Raw genomic sequence first — 24,536 nt, 5'->3', positions numbered from 1 at the left:
CTTAGGTTCATAGTTGGTCTTACAGATTAAAAATCTTTAAAATGATTTATTTTTTTATTAAGTTTTACAATATTTTTAGAGAAATTATGTTTTAAAGATTTTTGAGAATATTTTTGAAAAGTCTACCTAATATTTTTTTATGAATTTTTAATATTCCACAAAATTTTATCATATTTTAATTTTGAAAATTTTGGTTGTTTTGGGTTCCTGAAAAGTCCCATTATTCAAAATTGGCCACAACATTGTGTTCTCTTCTTTTTTACCTTCTGAGAAGAATAGTTAAAATTCACACAATATCGTGATCAAACGTTGATAGAAGATAAAACAATTCCAACACAATTTCATCTTCTTTCTCAAGTATTAGGTGCATACAATTCGTTAACATGACTTTGAGGTATGATTACTCGAGTTAATGACCTTGTTTATACTTAATAATTTAAAAGATATTCATAAGGTAATTTGGTGATTATTGAAGGATGCTTTTAATGAGAAATGATTTGCCTCTTGGATAAAGAAGTTTAACTTTCAACTCAACCTTTTAACACGTCTTCTTTTTTATTTAAGTATAGCAATGTAAATCCTTGCATTTGGACTAAGAGTTATGTTAATTAACTTAGAAAGATTTTGTTGAATTGATAATTGTGTGTTGCAGCTAAAAGTGATACATAACTTATCGAGGTTTAAAAAATGACTTGATGCGTGGCAGTATCGATTCAGAACATTCATGAATTTCAATACGCCAAAATTCTTGAATCGATAACCCTCTTTCGGCTAGGGCATCGTCTGCAAACATGTGGTTTGTGAATTTTAGGCAATTTCTTCAATTTTTTATACCTGCAATATCACCATATGAAATATATTTGTCAATGAGTTGCACAAGTCTTTGTATTGTATGATCATATTGGTCCATTTTTCCGAGACTTATTTTGGTAAGAACTTAACGAAGAAATCTCAATCAAATTTGTAATACATTTTTTTCATATTCAATCTTAGGACAAATGCAATTTGTTTTTTCTTCTTTCGTTTTAGAACATATATGCATGACCTCTTGTGCAATAAATACCCGATGTCAAATTAATCTTCGAATCTACTGAAGACCCGATAATGGGTTCTGTTCATTTATTTCATATTTATATTGGCACAAAGTTAAAATGAGTACAATGACAAATGCACATACATTCATTATTCATCAAAACCAAAAAAGAAGCCACATTTAAGTTTCTGTCAAATTCATACTGAATTCCCACAATTTCTTTGCCAATTCTTCATCTTTCGCCAAAGAACTCCTTTTCGATATGTTACTATCAGAGAAATAGTTTCCACTTACCCCTTTCATTTGAGGATGCAACGCCACATAACATGTCGTAGCAGCCCCCTTCAAAACCAACTTAACCGAATCAATAAAAAAAAGCCTCACATTTTTCAGTGGACAATCAAAAAAGTTAGTATTAACAAACCTGAGAAACATTCTTGATTACATATTTACCAACCGTGCTAACCAATCCTGCAATAGTTACATGAACCCATAAAAATCAAATACATGTTTGATTAGATTAAGGTACAAATTTTGTAAAAAAGTGTTTCTAAATGGGTCGTGGGGACTTTTTTTAATTTAAACGTTGTTAAATTTGTTAATATTTGGGTGGCGTAAGATTTACCATCAATAATGTTGTAATGACGAAAAAGGTTGGTAGCAATTGGCCCAGGATTAAGAGAATTAGCAGTTATCTCCACACCTTCTTCCTGGTTAGTAAACAATAAAGAAACAACATAATGAGTCAAAATAGATCAAATTTGATAATATATTTATCAAACATAGTTAAGTTTTCATTACATTAAACCGCCTTGTTAGTTCATTTGTATGTAAGATGTTGGCAAGCTTAGATAGTCCATAAGCATATTTGCTATTGTAACTGTGAACATAAAAACGACGAAAAAAACATGAATAGAAGATTAACATGTTTACATAGATTGTTTAATGTAGAGTTATTTCATATTTGGGTTAAAAATCAAATAATCTTAATATAACATCTGTTACCTTGACTCTTCGTTTATTTTATCGAAGGGAATTCCTTCTTTGTACATAAATTGATGGGCCATTGACGAAACATTAACAATCCTTCCTTCAATTTTACTCTCAAATGCTGTCGTTTTCATTATCTCTAGCAAATGGTTTGTTAATAAGAAATGACCTGATATAAAGAAGTGAACTTTTAGGCAAGTAATGAACAATTTCAATAGATGACCATTTGAAACACTTTTTGGAGCTGAATCTGAGTTTTGACAAGAAAACATCAATAAATTTATGAATATATGTCTGTTTAAGTTATATTTTAGAATATTATCTCATTTAAATCAACATTCAGATAAAATATTTGACAAAAAAATGTTTCCAAGAAAATTTATGGACATATTCTCTTCCAGACTCAATCCCATACCCAAAATGTGCCTATTTGGAAACACTTTTGTGAATCAGGATCTATATGGGAATTGTGAATAAATTTATTTGAAAACACATTTTTCTGTAAAGTATTAGATCTCGATGAGAACATGTTTGAAACAGAACTTAAGTCATATTGACAAATTCTCATCTTGATCCAAATTCAGAAAGTGTTTCTCATTTACTACTCTAGCTGAATGTAAGACAATGCCAATACTCGCTCGAGAAGGAACATTTGTTTTATACAATGAAAAACAGTTAAGGATAAAGATCGAATCACCTAGATGATTGGTAGCAAACAACAGTTCAATTTTATCCTGTGACAGCTTGAAAGAAGGAGACATTACACCTGCATTGTTACTTCAGACAAAGAACATAAATAACCTTTTAGCAAAACAAAACAAAAAAGTAACAAAAGAAAGGAATCATAAACTGAACTCATAACATTACATGAGAATATTTAGAGGCAGACCCGAGGATTTGTATTCGTTAGCGAATTTCCTTACAGATGCCAAAGAACTGAGATCCAATTCCATAACATCAACTTTAGCATTTGGTATATTTTTCAGTATCTCTTCTTTTACTTTCCCACCACTATCCAAATTCCTAACTGCCATGACAACATGAACTCCATGCAAAGCAAGTACGCGTGCTGTCTCTGCACCTATTCCACTTGTCGCCCCTTCACAGTCGTTTGAAAACACAACTTAGTTATACACATTAAGAAATTTATTGGTGGTTTCTCATATGAATATGAATTCCAGATAGTTTCAAATGTGTTAAGTTACAACAATATGAAACCCAAATAGATGCATCCAATAATGAATATTGTGTAACTTTGAAAGACCACATTTTTCTTATCTCCATATTTTGAAGTCACACCAAGAATGACCTTAGATGGTCATGGCCTAGCAGTCATTTTTTTTTTTTTTTGTAAATTGTCTTCCATTCCATACGAAGACTCGAATCCATGAGTTTCTTCGCTTTACCACTGAGTTATGAGTCTCACATTATCTTTTCGATAAGTAACTTTATCTTGTTGACTTACCCAAAAAAAAAAAGACAAAATATTATGCATTAGTTAAGTGGTCAAATATAGTATATGTTACTTTACACAAGGCAGATAGATGAGAAAGTAAACATGTTTTGCCCATATGACAAGGAAGAACAAATTGTAAAAATAGTAATTAAGACAAGGAAGAACAAATTGTAAAAATAGTAATTAAGACAAGGAAGAACAAATTGTAAAAATAGTAATTAAATCGTTAATTAGTTAGTAACTGATTAGTTAGTTTGATTAATTAGTTAATATTGAATTCCTATATAAGAGAGACATGTAATGTTTGAATAACAACTTTCATTAATACAATTTCAGTTTACACTTCTTCTTTAAGATTTTAACACAAAAGTGTAATTAAGTTATATTTCAAAATATTATCTCATCTAAATTAGTCTAATAGAAATACTTATAAGCGATTTTCTCATTCAAAACTAGATACAGTAAAAAGAATATCAGAACAAACTTAAAAACAAAATCTAACTCATTAAAATAGTTGAAGCGAAGTTTAAGATGATACCCTGATCCCAATTTCAATTTAAAGCGTTCTTAGTGGTAATCGAACATAGATTTTTAAAAGTCATTTGGCAATTGCAGCTAGATTCCTAACTTTATATTAAAAATACAGTAACTGAAGTGATGATCAGGAAGAGACACGTGATAATAAATAATAATAAACCTGTAACAATGGCAGTAAGACCAGATCCTTCAATTCCTTTGGTGACTTCTTCAGCCGTGGATCGAGCAGAGAATCCAGATGGACCCTTTCTTCCCAAAATCCACATTATTTTATTAAGAAGACTCAACGGAGAAGAATGGAGCTTTTGTACTTACAATTTACAAGTTTTAAGAAGAAAAGTCCACAAAAATATCTAAATATACTTTTTGACTAGTTTGATTCAGCAATTACAAGTTCTAAGAAAAGTCAACAAAAAAATCTAATACTTTTGACTAGTTTGATTTAACTTATTCCCTTTTATTTGAATAGATAAGGATGATTATATTTAACTAGTAAAATATATTGTTAAAACGTTCCGCGTTTATAAATTTGGTGTTAAATTTAAAATATAAAATGTTATTAGCCTAGTTGGTTAAAGAGTTGTACTTGTTTTTGTTAGGTTGCGAGTTTGAACCATACCTATAACATTTTTAATTTTATTTTTAACTGTTTTAAGTTTATGGGCGGGTCAACCCACAATCCGACCCAAATATCCATTTACTCTCACATATATATCCAAATTAACCACAACTCTCGACCCGACAATTCGGACACTTTCAAAATTAAGCATTATATATATATAGATTAGTTAGTTAAAAAGTTGAACTTATATTGTTACAACGTTCCGCGTTCATTAAATTTGGTGTTGAATTTAAAATATAAAATGTTATTAGCCTAGTTGGTTAAAAAGTTGTACTTGTTAGGTTAGGTTGTGAGTTTGAACCATACCTATAGCATTTTTAATTTTATTTTTAACCGTTTTAAGTTTATGGGCGGGTCAATCCACAATTTGACCCAAATATTCATTTACTCTCACATATATATCCAAATTAACCATAGCTCTCGGCCGGACACTTTCAAAATTAAGCCTCAATAATTATATATATATATATATATATATATATATATATATATATTATTACTTTTTATTTACAATTATATTTTATGTTAAATTTATTAAATATAATAGTTTTTTATACATTTAGAAGGCAAATCTTTATACATTTAGAAGGCAGATTTGGGTTGTAGGCCATATATATATATATATATTATTACTTTTAATTTACAATTATATTATATGTTAAATTTATTAAATAAAATAGTTTTTTATAATAACTAATAAAAATAATTTAGTATAATTACTAAATTTAATGTTAATACATACAAGATGAGTCTAGGTTCAAAATTTATTATGCACTTTTTTTCTTTTTTTTTATTGTGTCCTTAAGGAAGGTGGACCCTAGCTTTGTCTTTCCTTATGGCCAGCTATTAGAACCCTTACATTGAAATAGATGACATGAATGTGGGGAGTTCAAATCTTGTTTCATTGTGTTTTTCTTAGGAATACTATAATAGGGGTGGCCTTAGTCGGACGCATAACTGACTTTTTCCCTAGGGTCAGCCGATTACGTTGAAGTGATGATCATGGTTACGATGATTATGATTTATGAGAGATCATATTTATATTAAAAAATATATTATAAAGAGTTTTTTAAATTAATTTAATTCAATTATTCTCTCAATTTGAAAAGATAAAAGATAGATGTTTAATATGCTTAATGACTCAATTACCTAATGTGACTCGAACTTTGAACGTTTTTATTATATGAGGCTCGAACTTTGATTTGAACGAGCTTGAACTATTAAAGTTTTGGTGTTATATCTATTTATACAAATTATAAACATGACATTTTTTTATACAAATTATATGACGTTCGGCAAAAAGAGAAAAAAAAAATTCTTCTTTTAGTCTCCTTTCCTCTATGTCCGTGAGTTTCTCTCAAAATTTCTTCATCTTTTTCAGTAATCTATTCAATCAAATTAGATCTATGTGAATCTTTCGCCGAATATCACGATTAATCATTCCGACAACAAATTTAAGTATTCTTCAATCGTCTTCCTCGCTCGATTTGGGTTTGATTTAGGAATAGAGAAGACAATGTGTATTTTAGGTTTACAGCGACCGATCTGTATTTTATGTTTTACAGATTTGTTTGAGTAAAAATCATTATGCCCTTTTCAGACTCGAATGAGATTTTATTCTCAACATTATTTTAGGGGAAAAGATTCTTCTAGTATAATTTATAAAAGAACATTTGAAATGGATGTGCTATATTGAGTGTTGCATTTATTCTATTTTATTTTTTCAACTCTTATCTCATATGGATCAAATTTATACATTCTAACTTCATCTAGGTTTTATAGTTTTACCCATCTAAGTAATGCATTCAATTACCTAATTTCTTACTGCTTGATGTGTGATACTTAACAAACAAGTATGATGGCATATTTAAAAGCATGGAGAATCCTCTTTTGAGTTCATGCATTTGAAATCAACAAAGTCAAAATGTCAATGAATACTAGATATGTGTGCTTCTCATGTATTCTGATATGTGAAATTGTTTTTACTCCATATATAGGATAATGTTCCGAACTTTTCATGACTTTAATCCTCGTTGTCCAGCACATTTTGGTAAATAGTTTAAATAGTTTAATCCCGACTTCTAATGTCGATTATTGGTTCCGATTAAATTCTCTATATGTAATACATTCAAATGATTCAGTTGTTTGACTATAGTTGTTTTCATCTAATGCATAAGTTAAACTATATGATTTGGAAATTGAGTGGAATGGTTAAGCAACTATCCCAATCGAATTATATGGGCCATACTCATTATCAATGGGATCAAGGTTAACTCACATATATGCATTAGTAGGTGAATAAATGGTGTATATAATAAAAATAATATTAAAGTTGAATCATCATAATGTATTGTCTATAAATAAGTTAATTCTTTTTTTTTTTAGTAAAGTTGAATTGTCAGAATATCAGCCAATTATGATCTGAATTTTTTTAGGTTGTTTTGAAATCATGTCCGATTATAATTCAGCTTTGAGAATATGAAGTCTACTTCTATATATAAAACATGATAATTAGATTTTTATATCATAATTAACTGATATTCTGAATATTCAGCCTTACTAAAACTTATAATTTATTTATGGATAACACAATAGGTTGATTCAGCTCTTTCTTTCTTTTTTTTTTCTTTCTTTTTTTTATTTTTACTGTGCACACCATTTATTCGTGCATTTACACTGATAATAATATATTTAAAATATTATTTATCTACAAATATTTTAAATAAAATAAATATTATTTAAATCTAATTAATTTTAAATTGACTTTAATTTATAAAAAATTAATTTAATCTTAAACTTAAGGAGAAAAGCTCACTTAGACATATATTTCTACAATTAGCTCTGAAATGTACTAATAAAAATTCATTTAAACATACGTACTATAAAAAAATTGACTTATTTAGCCTCTTTTACTAAATCATAGTTAATTTTTATTTTTTAATTTATATATTTATTAATTAAATATTAATATATTTTCTTTCTCTTTCTTTTTCATTAATAAATGAACCCTTTATTTTTATATTTTTCATAAATCTTTTATTATTTTTATATGAGTATTTATTATTAATTATTTTAATTTTATTTTATATATGTGAGCATTCATAATTAATTATTTTAACTTTATATTTTTTCTTCTATTAACATTAATTATTAATTGTTTTAAAATTGTTTGATCCCAAATATAACAATGACTTACACTTTCAATAATAAAAATCATTCAACACAAAAATAAATAAAGTAATATTTAGATAATAATAACAACTCATTTATCATACACCAAAAGAGTAATAATCAAATATTAGACAAAACAATGCACTTTACTATTATTATAAGTCATGAATAAAATTTAAATAAAAAATTATTAATTTCATTTTTGTTCATATTAAATTAAATAAGAAAGAAATTCTTCAAAAAAAAAAAATATTACAGTAAAATATAAAATTCATAAATAAGTTGCTAAAATTTTTTAAAAATTGAGAATTTAAGAATTATGAGAAATTTAAACTTAAAGATGAAATATAAAAGAGAAACTAATATAAAAATAATAAAAAATTTAATAATAAAGTAAATTATCTAGTTTAATTAATGTAAAAGAAGGAGAGAAAAAATATATTAATATTTAATTAATAAATATATAAATTAAAAAAATAAAAGTAATTATGGTTACTAAAAGAGGCTAAATGAGCCAATTTTTTATAGTACTTATGTTTAAAAAACAATGATCTTTTATTAGTACATACGTTTAAGTGAGCCAGTTGTACAAGTACATACGTTCAAGTGAGCTTTTTTCCTAAAATTAATATTAACATATATTTTATCCCTTCGTCGCCCCACTTAACCCCTCAATTGACCATCATCTTATGACTCACATTTTTTCATATGTCTTTTTTATTCCCTCGGGGAACTACCACCAATCTTAGTTGACCTCTCAATTATTGATAAATCTCTCATCTCTCGTCAAACTCAACCACTAATCTTAATTCCGACCTCACACTCGACAAACCACCCACCACCCACCTGACCTCCATCTCGTGACCTCACACTTTATAATGCTCGACAAACCAATCACTAATTCCGACCTCACACTTTCAAATGCTCGCCAAACCAACAACTAATTTCGACCTCACACTCGACAAACCAACAACTAATTTCGACCTCACACTCGACAAACCAACACCACCCAACCTTCATCTTGCGACCTTACACTTTTAAATGATCGTCAAATCAACCACTAATTTCGACCTCACAATCGACAAACCACCCACCACCCGACCTCCATCTCGTGACCTCACACTTTTAAATGTTCACCAAACCAACAACTAATTCCGACAAACCACCCACCATCCGACCTCCATTTTCGTGACCTCATACTTTCAAATGCTCGTCAAATCAACTACTAATTCCAACCTCACACTTTCAGATGACTCGTATCCTTTGTTTAAAAATTACGTCATTATATATTATAGTCAACAATGCATTCATGAAAATCTAAATTTGCATGGTTTGGGATTCGAACCATGGTCTTAAGCATGAATGTGAACACTTTAATCGCTAGACTACTTAAGATTAAGATTGTTGAAATAATTTTATTATTTTGTGTATGTATATATATTTTGTATTTAATATTTATTACCAATTAATTTATTTTTATATTAATTAAAAAATCATTTATGCTAATAAAGAAAATATTTTATATAAATATATATATATATATTAGGAGAGAAAATGATGTATAATAAAATATGAAATGTATTTATATAAAATTAATGATGAAAAATAATATAATATATATATATATAAGGTAACTACATTTAATATATATATATATATATATATATTATATATATATATATATATAAATTATTAATAAAAAATATATATATTTTATGATTAGTGAGAATATATATAGTTAATGAGGGAGAAAATAATTAGGAAAGAAAAATAATATAATATAAAATATATTTATAGTCTTTAAAATTTAATTAAAAAGAGAGAGTAGAGATAAATTACTTGATGACGTGGATTATACCTTATGATAATGTGGATTAATGTGGTGCATGTTGACTTTAAGCATGACCGGAGCCATGTATGGGCTAGAGTGCTAAATTAAAATCTTAAAATAAAACATTTTATACATGTGTTTAACATGTGGCTCTTAGTCCAGTTGGCTATGTAATCAAATTGTGAAAATGAGGTGATCAAACCCTGGCCTCACTTTAATATATAAATAAAGTATAAAAAATTATATATAAAATAATGTAAATCATATAATAATATTATTTATTTTAAAATTATATTTATATAATAATTATACATTATTTTTATTTATTTCAATATAATTAATAATACAAATTATTTATAAGGGTAAAATATAAATAAATATATATATATATATATATATATATATATATATATATATATATATATATATATAAAATGATGCTTAATTTTTAAAGTGTCCGGATTGCCGTGTCGAGAGCTGTGGTTAATTTGGATATATATGTGAGAGTAAATAGATATTTGGGTCGGATTGTGGGTTGACCCGCCCATAAACTTAAAACGGTTAAAAATAAAAATAAAAATGTTATATGTATGGTTCGAACTTGCAACCTAACAAAACAAATACAACCTTTTAACCAACTAGGCTAATAACACTTTATATTTTAAATTTAACCCAAAATTTGATAAACGCGTGACATTTTAACAATATAAGTTCAACTTTTTAACTAACTAATCTATATATATATATAATGATGCTTAATTTTTAAAGTGTCTGGATTGTCGGGTCGAGAGTTGTGATTAATTTGGATATATGTGAGAGTAAATGAATATTTGAGTCGGATTGTGGGTTGACCCGCCCATAAAAATTTTACCGTAATATTTTTTTTACGGTTTTTTATATCATTACTCGTGCAAATGCACGTGATACATACTAGTTAAAATAATAATAGTGTTTTATATTTCTTAATTTTTAAACTATTTCAAAAATTTATAAAAAAATATAAATTAATATTAATAAACAAGTTAAAATAGTTACATTGGTTTGATTCGGTATTTAAATAAAGAATTTGATATCCCTACTCAAAACCTAACAAATCTCCTACAATTGATGTTGATGTAAGTTCTCTTAAACTTGATTCAGCATTACGTATTCCGATATGGAAATATTCTTTTAATCAAAGGGATGAAATTAGACGAGCTTATATCAAGATGAGTCATATCAACCTATTAAGGATAAGTACCCGCCGACCAAATTTGGAAATCAAAATCGACGGTTCCAAAGTCATTGGTTTAAATATTTACTTGGTTAGAATACTCTCCTTTGAAAGATGTTGCTTTTTGTTTTTCATGTTTCTTGTTTGAACATAAGCAATCCCAAAAACATACATTTACAATAGATGAATTCAAATATTGAAAGCGAGTTAATGATGGGGATAGATGCTCTTTTGTTATGCATATATGATGTAATATTTCACCACATAATAGGGCAGTTGAATATATCTTGATAATCTAATGAATATCCTTGTCATATTGACAAAGTACTGAATGCGCAGTCTTTAGATGAAAAACAAAATAACAGATTACGGCTTACAACAACTATTGAAAGCACTCGGTGACTTACTTTGCAAGCGTGTGCATTGAGAGGGCATAATCGTCAAAATTTTATTGAAAAAAAAGCGGAGCATAAAAAGTTAAATTTGAGATGCAAGTTGGAGTCAGCCCCAGGTAATTTTTCATCTGGTTTCGCCCCTGACTTTAAGTATCATTATATATATATATATATATTTAGATATGTGAGTTGTCAATGATGAATTAAATGAAAACAACTATAGTCAAACAATTGAATCATCGGAATGTATTACATATAATGAACTTAATCGAATCAATAATCAACATTAGAAGCCAAAATGTGTTGAACAATGAGGATCAAAGTCATGAAAACTTTCTGAACATTATCCTACATATGGAGTAAAAATAATTTAACATATCAGATACATGACAAGCACACATATTTAGTATTCATTGACATTTTGATTTTGCTGATTTCAAATGCATGAACTCAAAAGAGGATTCTCCAAGTTTCTAACTATGTTATCATATTTGTTTGTTGAGTATCAAAAATCAAGCAATAAGAAATTAGGCAATTGAATGTATTACTTAGATGAGTAAAACTATAAAACCTAAATTAAGTTAGAATGTATCAGTGGGATCCATATGAGAGAAACCCGGGATTCATATGAGATAAGGGTTTAAGAAATAAAATAGAATAAATTCAACACTCAACATAGTACATCCATTTCAAAACCTAAAATATGCATTATCTTCATTATTCTGAATCAAACTCTAAATCAAAAGAGGGAGATGAGTGGAGAATACTCACCTTCGGTTCGTTGTCAGAATGGTTAGAATGGTTAGTCGTGATATTCGACGTGATATTCTACGGAAGATTCATATATAGATCTGATTTGATTGAATAGAGTAATAAAGAAATGAAGAAATTTTGAGAAGACACACAGACATAAAGAAGAGACGAAAAGAAAGGAGACTAAGAGAAAAATTATATTATTATTTTTTTTTTCAGATGTCATACAATTTGTATAAAAAATGTCACATCATATTAAATAAACGGACGTTACTAAAAAACTTCAAATTATCAAAACTTTGATAAGTCGATCCTTATGTTACTCAAATCAAAATTCGAATCCTATATATAATAAAAACGCTCAAAATTCGAGTCTCATTAGATAAATGGGCAATACTACTTGGAAAAATAGCTTAACAAAATATTCATGAAAATTCTGTATTGTATCCACTAATTCAATAATATATGTTTATAGAACTTAAAATATATATTTTTTTCAAATAAAATATATAGTTTTAGACTGATTGGGCTCTTTTAAATTATAAAATCTACCATTTTAAAAAATTAACTCATTATTTTAACTATTTACTAAAGAACACCAAATAAAAATAGAAACTTGTTTAATGTTGTGTTATTTGAACAAATATATAATTATACATTCAAAATATTGTTTGATTAATAAATATTTCATTTCAATTATTAATATTTTTATACATAATTTTAAAATAAAGTCAAACTATTTATATATTTTAAATGAAAAAATATATTATATGATAATAAATTATTTTAAAATAACCAAATAACTCTAGATCAAAACAAGTTATTTTATAATAATTTACAAATATCCATATCCCTTATCTATAACCTTTATAATCCCAATGCAAATGTAGTGAATATATTTATTTATTTTGTAGTGAATAACTTCGAGTCTTTCCGCTTGTTTGATATTGGATTGAAAAAAATTTCAAATATCCTAATTAAAAAAATTATTCAATGTCTTAGAAACGTTATAATGAAAGAAATATAATTTGAGAACATTTTTTCTGTATCAATTAAAATATTACATTATAAATTTAACTATGATATATAATTTATTTGTTCATGACCAAAAAAGAATTTGATTATAATAAAAAGAATATCTTTAATTTTAATTTTAACAATTTTGAATGAAAAAATTATTGTGAGTTGTGACAAAGATTTTGACAAATTATTAGTCCAAATGTATATTTAATTATTATATTTAATTTAAAAGAAATTATTACTTCATCAATAACTTATTTCACATAATAATTATTCTTACTTTATGATTTAAATTATTAAAAAAAACAATATTTTTATCATTTAATTAAAATAATCTAACTTTTACATGAAAATTATATTCTTTTACTTATGGTTCGATTCTACCTTCATTTTACACACTTATTCATTCCTCTAGAATCCTCGACACATCATATTCTTATCGTCTTGTTGGAATTAAAACAACGCTATTGTCTGTGTTTGATCGAGTTCTGCAGGTATGTTGTCTTGTAACGATTTTACTATGAAATCGCCATAATCCGAGTGGTGATGACAACCATAAAACTTTAAGATTACAATGATAATGTAAGTAAATAATAAAAAAAGTAAAATAATTATATAAGTAAAGATAAAATTTAAAATAAATAAAACAGATCCCAAGACAAACATTAAAGTAAAATGTTATCTTGCATTTATAAATAAAAAATAATGAAGAAAAAAATAATAATAGAAATTCTACATCAATATATCTGCTTTATTTAACCACAAAGATATTCGATTAATTTAGATCTAATTATACGAGTTTCACAAACATTGCATTAACACTTCAATTTTTTTTAAGATAAATTAAATCTGATTTTTTTTATCTTTCCAATAAAACTCTATTCTTACATATATATATATATATATGCAAATGGTCAAAATAAGAGGAAAATGACATTTATATTGCATTTGACTGTTGGAGTACTTCCAAACAAGTCCTTATGGCCTCTACAATTAGATTTCATTTATCATCTAATATCCCAATCAAAACTTAGCAAAAAAACAAAATACCAATTAAAAGATCAAGATATATTATTATTATTATTATCCTTTTCCTAAAAAATAAAACTTCTAGTAGTGTTTGATCTTCTTTTGTTTTGAAAATAAATTATTTAAATTAAATAACTAAAATATTTTTAATTATAAAGTAAAATATATTAAAAATAAAAGAGAGAAAAATAAACTAACCCAACCTATAATAATGATCACACATTTTAATATTTTTAAATTAAAATTAAAACAATAATTTTATCTTCATGCCCATCACTTGATGATTGTATAAATATCTTGTTCTGGGCTCAAAACCTTTTGTTCCAGCTTAGGTTTTCGCTACTGTCTCACATCTCTTCTCTCTTTGAGTGATCTTCCGAGGTAGGTAAACCAAAAGGGATGAAGAAGGCTTCATCCTTTATCGATTAAAATGCCTATTTTTGTTTTTTTTTTTCAATTTCATTTTTGATTTATCTATGATTAATCTCAGCCCTAATTTGAATTTGGACCATTATCCATACATTTTACAACACATACCCCAGTGAAATGTGTTATCTCTTTGTGGGTTACTCTGATCCATTGCTATTAGAGAGTAAAACCCTTCTTTTTTCAGTTTTGACCATCTGGGTTTTCACATTCTAGTCAAATTTCAGTCCTTTTGAAACTTTGTGCTTAATTTTAGTGCTTGACCGATATCTTTTGGATGATGGCTCGATTGATTCTTCCGTCCAAGGTTTTGGGATTGCAGAAGACTTGTTTGTTGGGTTTGATCTCCTTTTCTCCTGTGATTACCACATCCTTTCTTCTTTCTAAGATTGAGCTATAGAGATGTAAAATGTGAATCTGGAAAATGGGGTGGTTATGTTTTGTTCTAAGAATGAGCTTACATTGTCAGCCTCAATCTTAAATCTCTGATTTTTTTTGTTTGTCTTACTGTAGATTCAGGCTACTTTTCGATCCGGTTCCTTTAGACAATCTGCTAAGAACTTCTCCAGATATAGACATTGTCTTACTTCAGAGGTTTGATGTCGTCTCTCTTGAAATTTACTTGTATTTAAGGTTTAATTTGGATTTTGTCTGTTCATTTTGTGTTTTCTTTCATGACAGACTGTGTTTAGGAGAACTCAGCGGTATTGTTATCCTTCATTATCTGTGAGTTGATATTAGTTGGAAATTTAAAGTTTCTGCATTTTTTTCTACTATCATTGATGATTATATATGATTTGAATGATTTTAGAGGGCCAACCGGTTGAATAGGAGGTTAATTTGCTCAGTTGCTACAGAGTCCGTATCGAAACAAGCCGACGAGTCTGCAATGGATGCACCGAAAGAGATTTTCTTGAAAGATTATCAATTGCCCGATTACTATTTTGATACGGTAATTCCTTGTAATTGCAAAACTTATTGAAGGTTAGTTATTTTTATGTCGTTATTGTTCAATTTCTATATATTTGAAAATGCAGGTTGATCTGAAATTCACACTGGGTGAAGAGAAAACTGTTGTACACTCCAAAATTGCTGTTAATCCTAGAGATGGTATCACATCAACCTTTTTATTTTTTCTCTTTTGTAATATTTAATTTTCAATGTGTGAAAAAAAGATTTGTTTATTGAGAGAAAAAAATAGGTTGTTTGATCTTGGGTTTCGAAAAAAGTAATTTGGGTTATTGCATCAACCTTTATTTATTTATTTATTTTTTAAATATTAAAGCTTGAATTAATAAATTTCTCACAAATTGTTACATGTCGCCTTCCCAAAGGCGACATATTTCAATACAAACAAAACAAGGAAAAGAGTGTATATATTTTATTATTGAAAAAACAAGTGGCTTGTTTGATCTTGGGTTTTGTTAATAAAAGTTTGAAAATGAATATTGTTTGATGAAAAAGTAGACTATTTCAAATGACCAAAATATCTTTAGTATTGAAATGTTAAAACTTTATAAAGTAATTTTGATATTTGGGTTAGTGATTTGATGGAAAAACTGGTTGATGATTTGATAATTGTTTCTCAAATCAGCTTTTCATGATGAAATGATTTTACGAGGATCAACATCTTTTTTTTGTTAATTTAAACAGGTTCTTCATCTCCACTAGTCTTGGATGGTAAAGACATGGAGCTAGTTTCAGTTAAAGTGAATGGTGAATTGCTCAAGGTAACTGCTTTACAAATGATTCGTTTTATTGATTTTTCTTCCAAACTCGTGAGTGTTTTTGATTTTTTCAATATGCTTTTTTTTTTTCATTCAGGAGGGTGATGATTATCATTTGGATTCGCGTCATCTCAAAATTCTTTCCCCACCAAGTGACAATTTTACTTTGGAAATTGTCAATGATATTTGTCCTCAAAAGAATACATCTCTAGAGGTAAAGTGTGATTACCTTTTATTTTTTATTTTTGTATTATTGTCTTCAGAGTCCTTATCATGAGACAATCCTTTTTATAGGGCCTTTACAAATCGTCTGGTAATTTCTGTACACAATGTGAAGCAGAGGGATTCCGGAAGATCACATTCTATCAGGTTTATTCATCATTATCCACTGTTTTGGGTGTTTAATATTTGCAAACTGAAATATGCATTGAATAATATCCAAGTGCTTAATCATCTGACAGGATCGTCCCGATATTATGGCAAAATACACTTGTCGCATTGAAGCTGACAAGTCATTATACCCAGTGCTGTTATCAAACGGAAATCTCATTGAGCAAGGAGAAATCGAGGTGAATTTCTCTTCTGCAATATATATATATATATATATATATATGTGGAGACTATTTAGAAACTAGTTTCATCACCATCTTTGTCACAGTTACAATCTGAAAATTGCTAAAGTTAAAATTGAAAATGATTTTTTTTTCCAGTTGGTTTGAGTTTTTTCCTTTTGCTATAAAATTTTCCCCTGTTCATGATTATCTTATTTTTTGGATCATCATTGAGATTATAGTTTGATTTTGTTGCTTCAGTTGGTATACAAATTAATTTTAGATGATGATCTAAGTTTAATATATTTTTTTGGTTCATCTGGTATAGAGATTATTTTCTCAATTATTATTTTTGTGTGGTATATGACATTTTTCCTTATGGTATAATATTTTTCTGGGTTACAATCATTTTATTTTTTGTATCATCATCCAAATTATAGTGTATTTTTGTTGCTTCATTTGGTATGCAAATTAATTTAGATCATGTTCCAAATTATATTGTAATTCTTTTGCTTCATTTGGTATAGAGATTTTTTTCTTGATTATGTTTTTAATCTTATATTATTTTTAGATCATTGTAATTTTTACAAACATCATACCGTAGATATTTTCAGATCAATGATTTTTTTAACAAATGACTCTCTTTGGGGCAGGGTGGAAGGCATTATGCTCTTTGGGAAGATCCTTTCAAGAAGCCTTGCTATTTATTTGCACTAGTTGCAGGTCAATTAGAGAGCAGAGACGATCATTTCATTACTCAATCAGGTCGTAAAGTCGACCTTAAAATATGGACCCCTGCTCAAGATATACCAAAAACTGCACATGCCATGTATTCTCTTAAGGCAGCAATGAAATGGGATGAAGATGTGGGTATTCTTTCATTTATGCAGATTTTATTTATTTATTTTCCTAGGGCCACTGATCCATTTTATTAATTTTGATATAAGTCATGATTATAATCCTTAAAATATGCTTTAATAGGTTTTTGGTCTTGAGTATGACTTGGACCTCTTTAACATTGTGGCTGTTCCTGATTTTAACATGTAAGTGCGTCTAATTTTTTATGTTTCGAACCCTTTAATGGTTTTCTTTCGCCTTGTCTTTTAATTAGCAGTTGTTCTTTTTGTTGTCCATGATCAGGGGAGCCATGGAAAACAAGAGTTTGAATGTATGCCTCATGAAACTGTCTTTTGTTTGCCTCTAATTTACCATTTTTTTAATTTTATTTTTGTTTTCATTGATCTTACAGATATTCAATTCCAAGCTTGTCTTAGCCTCTCCGGAAACTGCCTCAGATGCAGACTATGCTGCAATTTTGGGAGTTATTGGTCATGAGGTATATTATGCTCTTAACATAAACGAGATTATTCTTTTCATTGTGTGATAATTGTAACTCAACTCGGATTTTATTTTCTTGTATCTTGCAGTATTTTCACAACTGGACTGGAAACAGGTTGGTGAAGATGGTTATCATTCTCGTTTGATTTAGTAAAAACAAAAATTGCAGTGATGACATTTCTTGATGATATACGCAATTCATTATGTTTATGCCTTAGCTTGTGGAACTTGTCAACTTTTTTATTACTATTACTTGAAAGTTGAAACACTCTTTAAATCACTATTGCAGAGTGACTTGTCGCGATTGGTTCCAACTTAGTTTGAAGGAAGGTCTAACAGTTTTTCGTGATCAGGTCCAAGTAATATTCTGATGATGAAAATCATCAGGATAGATATTTTCTATAACACACTATTTTAATTGTTGTTGGATTTTGCCTAACTAATTTTTTACAGGAATTTTCATCCGATATGGGTAGCCGAACCGTAAAGAGGATTGCTGATGTTTCAAAGCTCCGAATTTATCAGTACCCGCAGGTTCTTCTTCTCATAAAAAATGAAAATAGTTAGAATCTTTTTTATCTTGATATTAGTGCAGTTGGAAATCTAATAGACACCAACTCCATAGAATTTAGAAAAGATTTTGGCTATGTTTGGATGTGTCTAATATGCAAAAAGGAAATCATTGTATTAATACTTAATAACAATAATTATCTACTATTATAATTATATAATGCTATAATTTGTTGCCACATGTCCTTAGTTTTTTATCCTATCAGAACTCTAATATCCGCTCCATAACAAAAACCCTACAAACCATTTTTTTTTTGTTTCTTTAAAATATGACCTTTATGCTGAATGTAGATTTACTTTTTCTCTTTCTGTGATAGGATGCCGGTCCAATGGCTCACCCTATCCGACCTAATTCTTATATCAAGGTATGGACAATGTCTATTGAGATATCTCTCTCGGTATTCTATTTTGTGTTGATTTCTGAATATCTTTGAAGATGTGGCTATATCATTATATATGTGCCTTTTGATTTTCAGATGGACAACTTCTACACAGGCAAGTAATTTACAAATGTGTCATTTTTGCATTGAGAACTGTATTTGTCTTTGGACTTGGCTCATGTTGAGATTTCATCTACTTTTGTATAAATTGGGATATTCGCTCTCTTGAACTTGCAGTAACGGTGTATGAAAAGGTAGATATTTCTTGTGCTAAATATTTTTATCATTCCTCAAGCCATAGTAAAGCTACTAAACTAAATTTCATGTGTATTATTTCCTTGATATCAGGGTGCCGAAGTTGTAAGGATGTATAAGACCTTGCTCGGAAGCCAAGGATTCAGAAAAGTATGAAAATAGTTTACAACTGGCTCAATTTCTTATTCTGCGATATATAGAATGATTTCGACTCATAGTTTTCACATTCCAGGGCATGGATCTATATTTCAAGAGGCACGATGAGCAAGCTGTGACATGCGAAGATTTCTTTGCCGCCATGCGAGATGCAAATAATGTTGACTTTGCTAATTTCTTATCTTGGTATGTTTTGTTACTATTTTATGGTTATTTTGACTTGCTAGACCAATAAATAGTATTATTGAGTACCGAAAGATGTTAGAAAATGTATTAGGTGTTCTTTTGTTGTGATTGAGATTTTGTTTGAAAGAAACAACATAAATTTTGGAATAATTATTATTAGAAGGGGAAAATTGGATTGATTTGGTCTTGTGTAGGGAGTAAATTCCCGAATCTAGTTACTTTGGCCTTTTTGTGTTTTAGTGATTTTGCTCACTTTTAGTTAAGTTGCTTCATTTTTTGATGTCTAGTAAGTCTTTGGAAACTTGTATTTTGTCACAATCGCCAAAGCTAAAGTTACTTCTTCTTCTTTTTTTTTTTTTTCTGTTTGGTGTAAGATTGTTTTCTAGATTGAATCCAGGTTATAGTGTCATTTTTTGCTTCATTTGGTATAAAGTCGAAGATTGTTTTCTAGATCAAATCCAGGTTCTAGTGTTACTTTTGCTTCATTTGGTATAAATTCATGACGATCCAGATTCCGTTCCGCATTATTTTCTAGATCAATGTGATTTTTGGAAAACATAACTTATGTAGAATTTTCCATTATCCATGGGGATAGCAATCAAACAAAAGTACAAAATGGTCCCTAACTTTTAGATGATTTTGTTTTTATCAGGTACTCTCAAGCGGGAACCCCCACAGTAAAGGTTTCTTCATCCTACAATGCAGAGAATCAGACCTATTCTCTGAAGTTCAGGTATTGTATTGATTGATGATATTTGATGTTTGACTATTCAAACTCTCGGTTCAGAACCGATTCTAATTGTAATTTGCCCTACAGCCAAGAGGTGCCACCAACGCCTGGCCAGCTTACCAAGGAACCCATGTTCATTCCCGTTTCTGTAGGGCTTTTGGGCTCAAATGGAAAGGATATTTCTTTGTCTTCGATCTACCATGATGGGAAGTTGGAATCTATTGCGAGTGATAATCAGTCTGTTTATACTACAATACTCAGAGTAACAAAGGTTTGTTTCAATTATCTATCAATCTATAATCACTACCTTTGTTTTCTTCAAGATGAATTTGAACCTATTTGGTGGGATATCTCATATCTAGTAATTCACACTTTTTTTCTCAATTTATAAGACCATCTGTTCACTTAGAACGCCTTGTTGGAAGTGTTAGCTTCCTCCAAGGATTAAAACCATTGTTTTTCGAAATAAAAAATAAAAGAACAAAATTAAACGGTCAAGGAAAATATTAGATAGAAAAGTTTATTGTGATGCCTTGTTTAATAATCCTCATTTGGAAACACTTGTGTATCTAAATGTGGATCTGTGTCCGAATCTGTATGAGAAGCAGCTAATGAATGTATGAATACAGGCACACAAATGTTTTGGTATAAAAGGTTTGCTGCCTGGGATAAATTTGAAATCGTGACGATCCAACCCTATGATGATTACCATGAAATTTCTACCGTTAGTCAAAAATTTTGAACACTCAACGTAGTACACCTTTTTTAGGCGTATCTGGGTCTGGGCTGGACTAAAGTTTAGATACACTCCATTCCAATGGAATCTCATCCGAATCCACATCCTAATGAGAAAACGGGATGAAATGATGTTTCCAAATCTTCTCGATTCACATTAAATAATTAATTTTCATTATTTGCTTGAAAATATAGGAAATCAGTTGTCTGGTGCTTTCTTTGTCTTGGTAATTCATTGATTGAGATTAACTTACCGTATTTTTTGTTGGTGATCAGAAAGAAGAAGAGTTTGTGTTCTCCAATATTTCAGAACGACCAATTCCTTCTCTGTTACGGGGTTTCAGTGCTCCTATCAGATTGGAGTCTGATCTCACTGATAGTGACCTCCTATTCCTTCTTGCTCACGATTCAGATGAATTCAACCGGTATGTATATCAAACTATCACTTCTTGATCACATTGTGCAACTTAAAGAAATACATAATAATACTACTAACTACTTTGTTCATCAGATGGGAGGCTGGACAGGTGTTGGCAAGGAAGTTGATGCTACAATTAGTGGCCGATTTCCAACAAAATAAACCATTAGTTCTGAATCCAGAGTTCGTCCATGGAATCAAATGTATACTATCCGACCCCAGCTTGGACAAGGTGTGCTAATAAGTAGATTTACATGTTTTGTTGTGTTTAAAGAAATAACATCTTTCTCCTCACTCTATTTGGGCATCCATAGATGATTTTTGTTGGAAAACAGCATAATATGTATTTTGTTTCCCATTTTGTCCTTGTCCATTAAATTAATAACAACGAACCAGCAATTGTGGGATAGTCTGCAGAGGGGTAAATAGGTAATCCACTAAAAAAACAATCAAAGGCATGGAAAAGCAAGAGCAACTTACTCCATTCTATTTGGCACTCAGATGATTTTTGTATAAAAACAGCATAATATGTATTTTGTTTCCCATTTTTCCCCTACCCAATAAAAAATAACAATGAATCCGCTAGTGTGGGTTAGTTGGCGGAAGGGTAAGTGAGTAATTCACTAAAAATTGTTGCTAAAAAAAAGTCAAAGGAATGGGCAGAATTTGTCAATTTGATAATATTCTGGTATTTTTCAGGACAATTTGATAATATTCTGGTATTTTTCAGGAATTTATTTCAAGGGCCATCACTCTTCCTGGAGAAGGTGAAATCATGGACATGATGGAAGTTGCAGATCCCGATGCTGTACACGCTGTTCGGGCTTTCATTAAGAAGCACCTTGCAGCAGAGTTGAAAGACGAGTTGCTCAAAACAGTAAGAAATTTTTTATTTGACAAAGAATTAAGATTAAGAAGCGGCATAAATGTGTAGGGAAGATTTAATGAACTTAACCAAGAATTATTTGAGTCATTTTTAAAAGTATAAATAGTAAAAGAGCTTTTGATGGAAGTTCATGAATGGATGAACTTCTAGCCTTATTATTATTTGTTGTGTGATTGTTTGTTTTTCCCTCCTAAATCGATGTTTCATTACAGGTAACAAACAATAGAAGTTCTGATGCGTATGAATTTAACCATGCCAATCTGGCAAGGCGCGCTCTTAAGAATGTCGCCCTCGGTTGGTTTTTTTGACAATTGTTTTTTCTTTTGTAAATTATGTTGTAATCCTCATAAACAGAGGCTTATTGCTTTTATTTTTTTATATAAATCTGGGCAGGCTACTTGGCATCTCTGGATGATTCGGATATGATTGATCTCGCTCTGCATGAATACAAAACTGCCACAAATATGACTGAGCAATTTGCGGCTCTTGCCACAATTGCCCAAAAGCCTGGGAAAGTACGCGATGAAGTTTTAGCCGATTTCTATAACAAATGGCAGCATGACTACTTGGTGAGTGCTTCTTTTTCGAATAATTTTATCAAATGGATATATAGGAAAGAAAAAAAAACATTACGCCTCGAAAGTGGCTATTGAGAATGCTTGAAGGCGAGGATAAATTGGAGTTGGTTTGGATTCTCTCAACTTGGTTCGATATACTTCATTTTGTTTGGTTGTTGCTGATTGTTTTTCTAAAAACAAATCCATTTGGAAACCACCATTTCTGTCCAATGTTTGATATTAATTTTTAAATACAAAAGGATATTTTTGTAATTTAACCAAAAATCCCAAAATACCCATTTTTTCATTAAACCAGATTTTGATTTCATAACCTAGATTTTTTTCAAATAACCCCACATCAAACAAAAGTATGGATCTAGATGGCATCTATCACTTTTGGACTCCTCGGATCCAAAAAAGTTGGCACTTTTTTTTTTAAAATGGTTCGGTTATGAAGGCTCAAACTGTCAAATGTTTTAAAAAGAGAGAAATCATATCACTAGTTTTTGTTTTTCCACTTGCAGGTTGTGAACAAATGGTTTGCTCTCCAAGCAATGTCGGACATTCCCAATAATGTTGAGAATGTACGCAATCTTCTAAACCATCCGGCATTTGATCTTTGCAATCCAAACAAGGTACAGAATCTCACGAAAGACTGCCACCGATTATATACTCCATTGTCCTTCTTAGTATTTCTAATACGATCAATCGCTTGTCTGGTTAACTTTGTTGGTGCAGGTTTACTCACTTATTGGTGGATTTTGTGGTTCTCCGGTTAACCTACACGCTAAGGATGGTTCAGGATACAAGTTCTTGGGAGAAGTTGTCGTGCAGTTGGATAAATTGAATCCACAGGTATGAACCCTAAAAACAAAAAACTGAAATCAATTTCTTATATTCTCTTTATATGACCTTTTCTAATAATGAAACATCTTCTTAACTGTCTGTCCTCCATAGGTTGCCTCTAGAATGGTGTCAGCTTTCTCCAGATGGAAGCGTTATGATGAAAACCGTCAAAAACATGCTAAGGTAATAATAACTAATATAATAACTAATCGAATGGTCGTTTGATTTGAATGGACGAAAATCTAAAATCTTTTATTTTTTGTAATTGACAGGGACAGTTAGAGATGATCATGTCGGCCAATGGTCTATCGGAGAATGTGTTTGAAATCGCCTCTAAAAGTTTGGCTGCTTAGAAAAGTGGTTTTCGTCGTGTTTCGCTTACATTAATATTTGTACTGATTTGGTTTGATTTTGCAAAGAACTTTAAGAAGAAACTTATGTGGGCCTTTTTTTATAACATGATGTTTGGATGCTCATGAGAGGAATAAAGGTTGTTTAATTTTTACAAAACAATATTATGTTTTATTTAAGTTTATAATAATAATAATAACAACTCCTAGAAAATTATTTCAATGACTTTAAATTTAGATTGAAGACTAGTTTTGTAAATTTCTTAAGACTAATTTATAAATTATAATAGAAAAATTATCTTCAGATCTATTTTTTTTTAAAAAAAATCTATAAAACTTTTGTTAATTAATGTTATTTTCTCTTAAAAAAATACA

General features: G+C 29.2%; 2 protein-coding genes across 3 annotated transcripts; one reads left to right on the top strand and one right to left on the bottom strand.

Annotated features, from left to right (window-relative positions):
• Positions 1–1,088: 1,088 nt before the first annotated feature.
• On the bottom strand, positions 1,089–4,312 carry LOC124925484 (short-chain dehydrogenase TIC 32, chloroplastic-like). The gene is made up of 8 exons (XM_047465495.1): positions 4,177–4,312; positions 2,891–3,122; positions 2,721–2,800; positions 2,039–2,192; positions 1,835–1,913; positions 1,659–1,743; positions 1,458–1,504; positions 1,089–1,375 (listed from the first exon to the last, which is right to left on the bottom strand). The coding sequence occupies exons 1-8, from the start codon at positions 4,280–4,282 to the stop codon at positions 1,214–1,216; spliced, it is 945 nt and encodes a 314-aa protein (XP_047321451.1). The 5' UTR covers positions 4,283–4,312; the 3' UTR covers positions 1,089–1,213.
• Positions 4,313–14,361: 10,049 nt separating this feature from the next.
• On the top strand, positions 14,362–24,287 carry LOC124927982 (puromycin-sensitive aminopeptidase). 2 transcript variants are annotated; one of them, XM_047468496.1, is made up of 33 exons: positions 14,410–14,431; positions 14,733–14,834; positions 14,990–15,070; positions 15,158–15,202; positions 15,288–15,428; positions 15,514–15,586; positions 16,130–16,206; positions 16,301–16,417; positions 16,498–16,572; positions 16,665–16,772; positions 17,408–17,620; positions 17,736–17,797; positions 17,895–17,922; positions 18,004–18,090; positions 18,182–18,207; positions 18,382–18,445; positions 18,546–18,626; positions 18,980–19,027; positions 19,139–19,157; positions 19,280–19,296; positions 19,391–19,447; positions 19,530–19,639; positions 20,292–20,372; positions 20,457–20,640; positions 21,381–21,529; positions 21,616–21,754; positions 22,253–22,399; positions 22,621–22,702; positions 22,802–22,977; positions 23,490–23,600; positions 23,704–23,820; positions 23,923–23,994; positions 24,084–24,287. In XM_047468496.1, exons 2-33 carry the CDS (start codon positions 14,754–14,756, stop codon positions 24,162–24,164), a joined length of 2,949 nt encoding a protein of 982 aa, XP_047324452.1. In that variant the 5' UTR covers positions 14,410–14,431; positions 14,733–14,753; the 3' UTR covers positions 24,165–24,287. The 2 variants fall into 2 exon arrangements, with proteins under 2 accessions (XP_047324453.1, XP_047324452.1); XM_047468497.1 differs by lacking the exon at positions 14,733–14,834 and having other exon boundaries at positions 14,362–14,431.
• Positions 24,288–24,536: the final 249 nt, after the last annotated feature.

This window comes from Impatiens glandulifera, chromosome 2 (assembly GCF_907164915.1).
Source record: "Impatiens glandulifera chromosome 2, dImpGla2.1, whole genome shotgun sequence".
Classification (NCBI taxonomy): Eukaryota; Viridiplantae; Streptophyta; class Magnoliopsida; order Ericales; family Balsaminaceae; genus Impatiens; species Impatiens glandulifera.
The sequence above is the reverse complement of the archived record's forward strand: the minus strand, read 5'-3'. Positions and strand labels throughout refer to the sequence as shown.

Bases quoted from the DNA above. Each gene is read 5' to 3' on its own strand.
- LOC124925484 (XM_047465495.1), bottom strand. From the start codon at position 4,282: ATGTGGATTTTGGGAAGAAAGGGTCCATCTGGATTCTCTGCTCGATCC. The intron at 2,801-2,890 runs GTAATGTTATGA...CTTTGTCTGAAG, and splicing joins CTGCCTCTAAATATTCTCAT to TAACAATGCAGGTGTAATGT. The intron at 1,376-1,457 runs GTTTGTTAATAC...TTGGTTTTGAAG, and splicing joins TAATCAAGAATGTTTCTCAG to GGGGCTGCTACGACATGTTA.
- LOC124927982 (XM_047468496.1), top strand. From the start codon at position 14,754: ATGATGGCTCGATTGATTCTTCCGTCCAAGGTTTTGGGATTGCAGAAG. The intron at 16,773-17,407 runs GTGAATTTCTCT...TCTTTGGGGCAG, and splicing joins TTGAGCAAGGAGAAATCGAG to GGTGGAAGGCATTATGCTCT. The intron at 19,448-19,529 runs GTATGAAAATAG...TTCACATTCCAG, and splicing joins GAAGCCAAGGATTCAGAAAA to GGCATGGATCTATATTTCAA.